Source organism: Rhinopithecus bieti, unplaced genomic scaffold, assembly GCF_001698545.2.
Source record: "Rhinopithecus bieti isolate Rb0 unplaced genomic scaffold, ASM169854v2 scaffold_5948, whole genome shotgun sequence".
In the NCBI taxonomy this organism is placed as follows: domain Eukaryota; kingdom Metazoa; phylum Chordata; class Mammalia; order Primates; family Cercopithecidae; genus Rhinopithecus; species Rhinopithecus bieti.
The window spans coordinates 721,650-733,983 of NW_016805422.1; the positions used below are offsets into that span (position 1 = coordinate 721,650).

Consider the following 12,334-nt stretch of genomic DNA (forward strand, 5'->3'; position numbering starts at 1 on the left):
CTACTGTTTGCAGTGAGATGAGTGTAGTCATCAAGAGTACGCACAGCAACCTGAGGACTTAGGGCTGTTGACTCTTGTAACAACAAAAAATGGACTTAGATTTTGTATCTTTTTCCTCCTACTCACTTGTATTGTAGGTTACAAATGTCTCCATCTTTGATTTACTCAGGAAAAAACTGGTCACCATAAATGGTTTGAGCAGCACTGCCTCAGGCAATATTACTTTACTAAATAGTAAGAACAGCAAGTTCTCTCATACTAATTAATAGATAAATATGGGCAGTCATATGTAGAAAGCTGAAACTGAATCCCTTCCTTACACCTTATACAAAAATTAATTGAAGATAGATTAAAATTTGAAACGTTAGACCTAAAACCATAAAAACCCTAGAAGAAAACCTAGGTAATACCATTCAGGACATAGGCATGGGTAAGGACTTCATGACTAAAACACCAAAAGCAATGGCAACAAAAGTCAAAATAGACAAATGGGATCTAATTAAACTAAAGAGCTTCTGCACAGCAAAAGAAACTACCATCAGAGTGAACAGGCAACCTACAGAATGGGAGAAAATTTTGCAATCTACCCATCTGACAAAGGGCTAATACACAGAACCTACAAAGAACTTAAATTTACAAGAAAAAAACAACCCCATCAAAAAGTGGGCAAAAGATATGAAGAGACAGTTCTAAAAGAAGACATTTATGCAGCCAACAGGTCACAGGGAAAAAATTGCTCATCTATCACTGGTCATCAGGGGGAAATGCCATCAAACCACAATGAGATACCATCTCATACAGTTAGAATAGAGATCATTAAAAAGTCAGGAAACAACAGGATTGCTGGAGAGGGATGTGGAGAAACGGAACACTTTTCAACGTTGGTGGGAGTGTTAAATTAGTTTCAACCATTGTGGAAGATAGTGTGGCAATTCTCAAAGTCTAGAACTAGAAATCCATTTGACCCAGCCATCCTTACGTGGGTATATACCCAAGGTTATAAATTCATGTGCTATAAAGACACCGCACACATATGTTTATTTAGCACTATTCACAATAGCAAAGACTTGGAACAACCCAAATGGTCCATCAATGATAGGACTGGGATTAAGAAATGTGGGCACATATACATATGGGATACTATGCGCAGCCATAAAAAGGATGAGTTCATGGTTTCCTTTGCAGGACATGGATGAAGCTGGAAAACCATCATTCTCAGCAACTCTCACAAGGGAAGGAAACAAACACCGCATGTTTTCAATCATACGGTGGAGTTGAACAATGAGAACACTTGGCACAGGGGTGGGGGAACTCACACACAGGGCCTTCCAGCAGGTGGTCGGGCTGGGGGAGGGATAGCATTAGGAGGAAATCCTACTGTAATGATGGTTGATGGGGTACGAAACCAAAATTCACATGTATACAGTCGTAACAACCCGTACTTGTGCAACATATTTACCCTAGACTTAAATATAACTATTATATTTTATATATAATTATATATATATATATTACACATTACCACACATAGAAAGAGAAAAGAGAGATAGAGAGAGAGAGACACAGTAGTTTTATAGCAGCCCAGGACCTGGGCAACAATGGCAAAGCTCACTTTTCCTTCTGATATTTAGTCTATCTTCTCAACATAATATGGCTCAACATGAAAGAGAATTCTAAAAAAATTATATCTTAGGGCTGGGCACGGTGGCTCATGCCTGTAGTCACAGCACTTTGGGAGGCCATGGCAGGAGAATCATTTGACCCCAGGAATTCGAAACCAGCCTAGGCAACCCAGGGAGACCCAGTGTCTCTAAAAAATAATAATAATAAAATAAAATAAATTAATAAAATAAAGAGAGAGATTTTAATTATTTTAGAGAGAGCAATGATTGCTCAGATCCAAAGGCCAACGGCCACTTTGACCAAGATGAGAAAAGTACCCTGACATAGTCTCACAACATTGGCCACTGTGTCCACTGTCCTTGTCCTTAGGCACATTGTGATTCTAGTTTGCACAGCTTTGAACCCAAAGAAATGCAAGGTGCTCACAAGCCAAGGACATCAATACTTAACTCTAATAAGCACGATGCTAATTCTATCTTACAACTGATCCTGTTAACACACACACACACACATATAAGGAACAGAGTCCAATTTAACTGTGCCCACCTATCAGCCTTCCACCCTAGCATCACAGCTCATAGCTCTGCTCACCCGCCTTCCCTCACTGCATCTTCAGTTACACCCAAGGTAGGGGCTTAGCAGCTGAACACACACCCTGTACCTCTAACTCTTGAAGCTAACTTTCCCTAAGGGTCAGCTGAACTTGGCCTTATTTCCCTATTATTCCACCAAAGGTTCATCAGTTACTGGTATTACTGCTTCTCATCACAACTTTACCGGTTTGCCCTTTATCCACTCACCAATCAGTAGAACACAATAGCTACAACACCGCTGGCAACCACAGACAGGAAATGCTCACAAGTGCCCCAAGGACCTCCCAGGCTGGAAGCAGGGGGGCATTCCCAAATCCCCAAGAAAACACACCGGGTAGTAACTAGTCCATGGGTACTCAACTGGAAGAGAACTACCAGCTAAGTGAGCATTGAGCAATACTACCCCTGACTCCCTTCACTGGGCACAGATGTCATCTTAAATTCCTAACATCGCTACTGATTCCTAGTGTAGACAAAAACCTCATTTCATCATGAATCAAATTATTGTGAAAGAGATATTATAATACATGAAAAGTAGTGCAATGGGAATCGCCTTTCCTATCCTAAAAAGCAGGTGACAGGGTAAGAAATTCAATTTTATCTCATGCTGGTGGTTTATTTGAAACAAGGCTCTTATCAAAACCACACCAAGGATGACAGGGCAGCTGAGTGGACTGCTCAAAATAATTCACCATACTGGGTGTAGTGGCTCATGCCTGTAATCCAAGCACTTTGGGAGGCCAAGGCAGGAGGACCGTGTGAGGCCAGGAGTTTGAGACCAGCCTGGGCAACACAGGGAGACCCTGTCACTACAAAAATAAATTTAAAAATTGGCCAGGTATGGTAACAGACACCTATAGTCTTAGCTACTCAGGAAGCCAAGATAGGAGGATCGCTGGAGCCCAGGAGGTCGAGGTTGCAATGAGCTATGATTGTGCCACTGCATTCAAGCCTGGGCAATAGAGCAAGACCCTGTTTCTAAAAATAAAAAACTCACTAATGTGACGTGCAAGTGACGTACTGATAAAAGCTGAAAGCAACCACATGAAGGCAAGGGTATGACAAAAACAAACTGAAGGCCTAAGACATGTAGCACCCGTACCTTTATTGAAAAAAAAATCGGCTGGGTGCGGTGGCTCACGCCTGTAATCCCAGCACTTTGGGAGGTTGAGCCGGGTGGATCACCTGAGGTCAGGAGTTCAAGACCAGCCTGATCAATATGATAAAACACCATCTCTACTAAAAATACATTGAGCCAGGCATAGTGGCTTGTGCCTGTAATCTCAGCTGCTTTGGAGGCTGAGACAGAAGAAATGCTTGAACCTGGGAGGCAGAGGTTGCAGTGAGCAGAGATCGCACCATTGCATTCCAGCCTGGGCAACAAGAGTGAAACTCCGTCTCAAAAACAAAACAAAGAAAAGAAAAGAAAGAAAAAAAAGAAAAGAAAGAAAAGAAAAGAAAAGAAAAGAAAAGAAAAGAAAGGAAAAACAACTAAATTTGCAAAGACCTGCCATTTTTTCTTTTCTTTTCGAGACAGAGTCTCCCTCTGTCGCCCAGGCTGGAGTGCAATGGCGTGATCTTCACTCACTGCAACGTCCGCCACCCAGGTTCAAGCGACTCTCCTGCCTCAGCCTCCCGAGCAGCTGGGATTACAGGCACATACCACCACGCCCAGCTGATTTTTGTATTTTCAGCAGAGACGGGGTTTCGCTACATTGGCCAGACTGGTCTCAAACCCCCAACCTCAGGTGATCCACCCGCCTCAGCCTCCCAAAGTGCTAGGATTACAGGTGTGAGCCACCGTGCCTGGCCTCTGCTATTTTCTATCTTAGGAGAAGGCAGAGTTTTGCTGCTAAGCAAAGCAGACCTTCACATTTCAATTCTGCTGTTTAAAAAATGTGAGAACTTTAGGAATTCTTTGAAACCACACTTCTAATTACTAACAAGATGAAAAGGAAGCAATTTTTAAAGTGACCCAGGAAGAATAGCCAACTGAGTTTTTTCAAATTCCAATGCTTTTGTGCACTGAACACAAAATGAACGTCAACTTTTCCTGCTTCCCCACGAAGCCACTTTGCTTTTTATAATTCTAGATCTCTCGGAGCACTCATCAAAACTTTACTTGGGGGTAAACCCGGGGTGCTGGCATGCAACACAACCTACCCTTCAAGTAACTCTCATTTGCACTAAAATAAGAAAAAGGTGGCACGGAGCTGGGTAAAGAGATGACACATTTCGAATGTCTAAGCCTGCAAGAGTTCGTGACAGCTGACTGCCCACAGCACAGCACAGCTGGGAATCTCCATCAGCTGCCCTCTAACCAAATGGCAGAGCAGAGCAGCTTTCTGAGGGGTCAAGCAAAGAGGGCCAGACACCTCCAGCGCTTTCCTCCCACCTCGTCCTCATCTCCAACAGTTTCTCTCTAGAAATAACTGAACTTAGGAGATCACCCCCAGGGAGAATACAGAGGCATGACACCTACAAGTTGCCTATTTATAGAAAGTGTTAACACTCCTCAGGAAGACACCAGAAATCTCCTTGGAAACGCCCAAGCCTGTACTCCCTTTGGAATTCTAGTCTGCTAATACCAATGACTGAGTAACCACCTTTAAAACAAAACCAAGGTCTTTGAGGTACTTACGGTTTCCCCCCTGGGATTCCTGCCAGGTTTGGAGGAATGGTAGGTACTCTCATGTGAGGGGGAGGATCAAACCCCACCTGGAGACAAAAATAAGGCATTGCAGACTCAGTTTATTGCAGCAGGCACTTTGTGAACATCAATACCTTTCATTAGAAACTCATAGATCCCCAAAGCAACTTCAATGGGAACAATAAATTAAAATAAATTAAAAGAAAGACAATAGTGTTTTCTTTTAATTACTATGCAAGAGGTAATATAAGCACCTCTGAACGCCACAAGACCCACTTCCTTTTTAGGAGGTAGAGAGGAGATGTGATCTATTTGCGCACTGAGAACCACTTCCCCATGGTAAATACCTCCCTTAGACTGGCAAGCAAGTTCACAGAGCAATATGTTGTATTAAGATTTCTCAACCTCAGCACTATTGACATTTTGTGCCAAACAGTTCTTTTCTTTGTTGGGGGCCATCCTGGGCATTGCAGGATGTTGAACAGCATTCCTGGCCCCTACTGTTGATGTGCCAAGAGGAATCCACACCTGCCCCCTCCCACCCCCAGTTATGATAATCAAAGGTGTCTCCAGATATTATCAAATGTCCTCAAGGAACAAAATCATCCCCAGTTGGATACCACGGGTCTAATTTAATGCTTAAGCATTCATACATGGATTCCCTACTTTGTGCAGCATAAGGATAGCATCTAGTCTCTCAGCTGACCACCTTACTTTTCAACACTTTTGCCCGCCACTGCACAGCCTCTCCTGCAAGTGCAATATCAGGAAAAACCAATGAATCTTAACATCACCGCAAACTAGTGAAGGTAATGCTATGTGAAGAGGGGACCAGAGAGAAAGGTGCGGGGCGTTTTTCAAACAGCCAAGAGAAATGATGGTGGGATTTTATGCCCTTAATGCAATCAGTGATCGCAGAGCCAATTCTCCCCTTCAAATGCAGTTTTGTGTCTTCTTGGTCAAAAATTAGACCATTTGCACAGCGGTAAGAGGCAGGGCAAACAGGCCAACCTGTCCCTGTGGTTCAGTCTGTCCAGAATTCTACCTGTTTACAGAGACCACTGCTTATACATCAATCACGCTATTGGGTTTAAAGTGTAGCACAGGCATAGAAAGAGAAAGCAATGGCTTCTCAGACATTTTTTCCTAAGGTTTAATGAGGAAAAAAAAAGTTCAAGAAAATGAATGAAAAGGCTTCTGTGAACCACTTGAATCATTTCATCACCTTCAAATAAAAAAAAATCGACTTTGGTGGGAGAAAACCAGATGTCCCCTGAACCACTGAAGGAGCTTCTAAACATTGCCTTTTTCATCCACAAAAACAGTAAAACAAAAAAAAACGTTTGGCTCTCATTTAATGAAGCAGCGTGCTGATGAAAGCTGACAAGAGGAAGGCGAGTGTGTGGCTGGGACACTGGGCGTCTTTGTCTCCGAGGTGTGTGGGGCTGGCTGCTCCTGCCCATGCAGCACAGAGAGGCCTGGCCCCAAACCTGACAGCGCTAAATGGAGCATGCAGCATTCCTACCCCAACCAGAGCCCACCCCACAGCTGCCTACCATGGGGGAGCGCCCGTAGGCCACCACGGCGGCCGCGGCAGCTGCGGCGCTCATCTGGGGTGACATGTTGTGTAAACTGGCATAGGCAGCGCCTGGGCTGGTCAGCTCGCCGTTCATGCCAGCGTGGGGGACCATCCCAAAAGGAGCAGGGTATGGGCCGGGAACTGCCAGGGGTGTCCTCAAGCCAGCTGCTGAAAAGAAACACAAGCCACACATCACTCAACTGACCCACTCCATCAAACCTGACCAGCAAGTCTGGCCTCGTCATTTGTTAGTGTCACTCACGGGGAGAGAGAAAGAGGGAAGGCTTCTGGGGGAGGGGGGAAATCACCTCCAATTTTTATACACTGGATCCCTCCTTCCCCAGAGTGGAATTCATCTCCAGGAAAGAAAAGACTCCAGGGGAAGCACAACCCACACATTTTCTTATTCGTGTAAGTAGCAGCACCAGAAGCCAGGGGAATTAAGCGTATTACCATACCCAATTTACAGAGGGCAAACCAAGGCACAGACACTAAAGTGTTTACCTGACTTAATCTCAAAAGAAGATTTTCTCGATAAAATCCAAGATTTCTCTTTCAGTCCGAACTTTCCATTCCCTGGTACCAATTCCAAATGAAAACCCAATCCTGGATTTACGTAAACCAAAGCACGGGTTTAGGAGGAAGATTCTGTTGCCTGTTTTCCTGTGGGCCCAGGTTGGTGCTCTTTTCCTTTCCCACCGGGGGATGTCAGGTTGCAAATTATGAGTTTTTTAAGGGCTGGAGTCGCAGGGAAACCCTCCTAATTTCTACTGAAGGAGAGACCACTGATTCCTGAAGCCTCCCCTGGCAGAAAACCAACCAACTACAGTCTGCAAGGAGCACGGTTGGGCCGGCCAAACCACTGTTTCAGCCAATATTAGCAAAGTCAGACGCACAATGCTAGTTAGGTGGGGAGGCTTGTGTTCAAAATAATTATCAGAAACTTTCCTGAAGTCCCTAGGATTTGAATTATTTAAAAATAAAAGAAGGCTGGGCAAGGTGGCTCATGCCTGTGATCCCAGCACTTTGGGAGGCCGAGGCGGGCAGATCACCTGAGGTCAGGAGTTCGAGTCCAGCCTGGCCAACACGGTGAAACCCCGTCTCTACTAAAAATACAAAAATTAGCCCAGGCATGGTGTCAGGCTAATTTTTAAGCCTAGCTCTTTGGGAGGCTGAAGCAAGAGAATCGCTTGAACCCAGGAGGCAGAGGTGGCAGTGAGCTGAGATCCCGCCGTTGCACTCCAGCCTGGGCAACAAGAGCAGAGACTTCGTCTCTAAGAAAAAAAAAAAAAAAAAGAAAAGCTGAATGTAAACAGTTGGAGACCGAACAGAGTGCAGCTGCTGAAACCCAAGGACAAACATCTGTTTCTTATCACGGCTTTTTCAGAGATAGGAAGGAGGGTGGCCCTAAGTACATTTCATATTTGTAGGGCAATTGCATCACAACATTAACAGACAACAAATCAAGCTGGGAATGGGAGAAACCAAACAAAGCACAACAAGAGGCGATGCTCTACCCGCTTGGTTAATGAGGGGGTCTATGGCTGGAGGCTTGCCGAGGCCTGGACGGAGGCCTGGAGTGGCGCTGGTGCCCGGCGTTGGCATGTCGCTCCGAGGCGTTGGTGTGCTGGATTTCAGAACAGGCGTGCTGGCTTTTTCATGCTGGTGTCATTAAACAAATTAAATGAGTATTATTTTTAATCCAAGCCATATTACACAATTTATCACAACAGCAGCTGGGACACTGGGCACCTTCTAGCTACTCCCTCAGCCAATTTTCATAAATCCACACAATGTTGACAGCATTAACTTGTGAGCGAGAAATGTTGACCTTTCCTCTTCCTGCCAGAATTAAAACTCGAGCTAGAGACACAGAACATGATCACACTTCTTCCTCCGCAGATTTTATTTTAAAAGTATTTTCCATCAGGCTGTGGACTTTGGGTCGACGCCAAGTTAGAAAGATGACCACCCAGAGAATATTTCCCAGGCACTCAGAAACACATGCCCCGGCCGCCAAGAAAGTCCAAGGAAGACCCCTTTTCAAGTCTCCTTTTTAGGTAGCCCTGGGGTTGAGACTAATGGTGAGAGAGAGTGGGGCCAATATCTCAGAGACAAAAGACCCAGGGCTAGCCTTACCAATATGCCTAAAAAGAACGACACTTTGGAGTTAAGTGTCACCGCCCACTTGCCTACATAACCGAAGTGGACCCACCAGTGCAGAGCAGAGACGGAACACCAGTAAGGAGCCTTTCAGAGTCCAGACAGTAACGGGGTTACAGTGCACCTTCTCTGGCTTTTCAACCTTTCATGTGCTTTACAACACAGTCCAAGAACCAATACAGTGTGGCAAAGAGCACAGGCTAAAGAGAGCTCTTGCTGATCATGAGCCACAGCTGTGTAGCCTTAAGTTATTCATTCTCCACAACCGGTAAAACGGGATAATGCCTACAGGGACCAGGTAAGGATTAACTGCAGGGTTGTTATGAAATGTTATTGTTAAAAGATGACGCAGTCTACCAAGTTTGATTGAATGAATGACCACGAATGGGTTCTGATGCACCAGTTCCTGGCTTCCCCTGGGGCCTCCTTTGTGCATCACTGATCTGACGAGCTCCATAACATCGGGGCATGCTCTATGACATGCCCTGATATTAGGGATCAGTCTACCAGATAAATGGTCAGCCTAAGAAAATGAAGACTTAAGAATCTCGGAAGTTTGAGGCCAGGTGTGGTGGCTCACACCTGTAATCCTAGCACTTTGGGAGGCCGAGGCGGGCAGATTGCCTGAGGTCAGGAGTTCAAGACAAGCATGGCCAACATGAAACCCTGTAACAAGCCGAGATTGTACTGCACTCCAGCCTGGGTGACAGAGTGAGACTCTGTCTCAAAAAAAAAAAAAAAAAAAAAAAGGAAGAAGAAGGTAATGAACATGGATGCGTGTATACCCTCTCTAATGCGTGGTGGTACCAGGCGTGGGGCGTGGTGATGGGCACCTGTAATCCCAGCTACTGGGGAGGCTGAGGCAGGAGAACCGGTTGAACCTGGGAGGCGGAGGTTGCAGTGTGCCGAGATCACACCACTGCACTCCAGCCTGGAAAACAGAGTGAGATTTTGTCTCAGAAAGAAAAAAAAAAAAACAAAATCTCAGAAGTTTGAACCATTTGTCAACTGGGAAGTTTCAGAGAGCTGTGTGGCAAGGACATATCTCCCAAGTAAGAAGGCAATGAGGCTGGGAGTTGCGGCTCACACGTGTAATCCCAGCACTTTGGGAGGCCCAGGTGGGTGGATCACCAGGTCAGGAGTTTGAAACCAGCCTGACGAAACAGCGAAACCCCATCTCTACTAAAAAAAAAAAAAAAAAAAAAAAAAATAGCTGGGCATGGTGGCGCGCGCCTGTAATCCCAGCTACTCAGGAGGCTGAGGGAGAAGAATCGCTTGAACCCAGGAGGCAGGAGTTGCAGTGAGTCGAGACTGCACCACTGCACTCCAGCCTGGGTGACAGAGTGAGACTCTTATCTCAAAAAAGAAGGCGGCAGCGGCAATGAACACAGATGCGTGTACACCCTCCCTAATCGTGGCTGAAAAGAGATGACTCAGAGGGGAAAAAGTAAACCCTGAATGATGACAAAGAACAGAAGGATGAGTTTCACTAGTAAACTCTTAAAAATACAACCCTCAAGCAGCAAAACCCCTACATTTCCAATACTTCAGGATCCTCCAGTCCACAATGAAACATCCACGGCCAAACAGGCAAGTGTCCGTTTTCTTTACCTACCAAGCTCATTTCTTTGGATTTCAAAGAAGTGGAACTTGCTGAGGAGGCCGTGGAAGCTGGGCTGCTAGAAGCATCCTTCTTTAGCAGGCGGTTTTTGTCGATTCCATTTTCCCGGGGCGAGTGGGCAGGGCTTGCTCGCGGAGAAGAAGGGTCCTCAACAAGCATAATCAAAAGTTTTCGTGATTTAGCTTGTAGCAGACAGACCTTTCCTTTTCCACACTCATTCTCTAAATTTAAGGACAGTGCTGAAAGTCCTTCAGGTTGGGGGTGTACAAGGTGACCAACACCACGTTATAATGAGCAGCGTGGTCTCCGCAAACATACCCGCAAACATGCCATAAAAAACAACCCCACAGTCATATCCCTCTTTGTGCCTCAGGCTTAAGAACTTTGCCTAGAGGGCATTGGAAGGAAAGGGGAGCCAGACATCCAACTCAGGCATTCAAAATGTCTACGGAAATATCTTTTTTTAAAGGAAATAAAACTCTGTGTCAGTTAGACCATTATTGCTCCATACATGAGCAACCATTAACTTCTTAATGCAAAAAGTTGCAAGAGGTCCCCCCACTGAGGGGCTCTACTTCCTTCATTCACTGTTAGATTATTTTCATAACATTATTCAAATCATTCTGAAGATACACTTCGATGAAAAGAATGGTTACCTCATTAGACACATCCACAACTAAGTTGTCATCACTTTTGTCACCATCACTGTCCTGGAAAAAAGAAACATTAACGCCATTTACTAAAAGCTAAGAATGGGTTTGGGGCACAGTTAGATTTCTTTCTATAGTTCTTGGTAGCAGACAGACAAAAAAACTACCTGGGACAGGCCTGCAGGCTCTCTATCAGTTTGCCAGCCCTAGTAATTATTATCATCTTCCCGCTCTTCTCATCTGACCTGGGGCTATGCAAAGCTTCAGGCAGGAATTCTGTAGCAGTAGCAAACCAACTATCCAATCACAACTTGTTTACAGGTGATGGCAAGTTGCAAATACTTGGCAGGTGGTAAGTGCTCAGTAAATGGTTGCAACAGCTGAATTTCTCTTGAGGGCTGAAATCTCTAATTTGAAATATGCATACCTTTATATCAGAGTCTTTCCATATGATTTCAAGGTAAAGCATTTTCCCACGGGATTATTAGTTAATGCAAAAAAAACAAAAACAAACAAACAAACAAACAAAAAACAAAACGAATCCAGCAAAGCTAGCCGGTGGATGGAATAAGCAAACAAAACCCAATCTTTTTCTCTTAAGTAACAAAAAAGTAAATTAAAAATAAACCTTTTAGCAATCAGCTTTAAGTATTTTTGGAAAGATAATAGATGGCAATATTTGAAAGGCACTGGCATTCTGCAATAGGGCTCTCATTGTCCCTTCATAAAGCTACAGGATGTACTAATCAGAGGAAACTCCAAGGTAGCACTGGGTTTGGAAAATATTCGGAAAAGCTGTTCAGCCAGGCATGGGCATGGTGGCTCACGCCTGTAATCCCAGCACTTTGGGAGGCCAACGCGGGCAGGCAGACCACTTGAGGCCAGGAGTTCAAGACCAGCCTGGCCAACATGGTGAAACCCTGTCTCTACTAAAAATACAAAAATTAGCCAGGCGTGGTGGCGCATGCCTGCAGTCACAGCTATTCAGGCAGCTGAGGCACAAGAATCGTTTGAACCCAGGAGGTGTAGGTTGCAGTGAGCTGAGATCATGCCACTGCACTCTGGCCTGGCCGACAAAGCAAGACTCTGTCTCAAAAAAATAAATAAAATAAAGCCTGTTCAATTTAATGATGTGGGCCGGACGCAGTGGTTCATGCCTATAATCCCAGCACTTTGGGAGGCTGAGGCGGGTGGATCACGAGGTCAGGAGCTTGAGACCAGCCCGACCAACATGGTGAAACCCCATCTCTACTAAAAACACAAAAATTAGCTGGGTGTAGTGGTGTGCATCTGTAATCTCAGCTACTCAGGAGGCTGAGGCAGGAGAAATCGCTTGAACCTGGGAGGCGGAGGTTGCAGTGAGCCGAAACTGTGCCACTGCACTCTAGCCTGGGTGACAAGAGCAAGACTCCATCTCAAAAAAAAAAAAAAAAAAAAAAAAAAAAAAAAAAAAAC

At 44.9% G+C, this 12,334-nt stretch overlaps 1 protein-coding gene across 12 annotated transcripts in view; it reads right to left on the reverse strand.

Moving 5' to 3' along the window:
• TLE1 (TLE family member 1, transcriptional corepressor) overlaps nt 1-12,334 on the reverse strand; it is a 108,234-nt gene that overhangs the window by 21,996 nt on the left and 73,904 nt on the right. For 5 of the 12 annotated variants that reach the window (XM_017872359.1, XM_017872350.1, XM_017872352.1 and 2 more), the window contains 6 exons: nt 10,886-10,939; nt 10,224-10,376; nt 7,963-8,107; nt 6,950-7,051; nt 6,423-6,613; nt 4,858-4,934 (listed from right to left, as the gene is read on the reverse strand). In XM_017872359.1, the coding sequence (XP_017727848.1) occupies nt 4,858-4,934; nt 6,423-6,613; nt 6,950-7,051; nt 7,963-8,107; nt 10,224-10,376; nt 10,886-10,939 (722 nt within the window). The remainder of the gene's footprint in view (nt 1-4,857; nt 4,935-6,422; nt 6,614-6,949; nt 7,052-7,962; nt 8,108-10,223; nt 10,377-10,885; nt 10,940-12,334) is intronic. The other 7 variants (XM_017872356.1, XM_017872354.1, XM_017872360.1 and 4 more) reach the window with 4 other exon arrangements.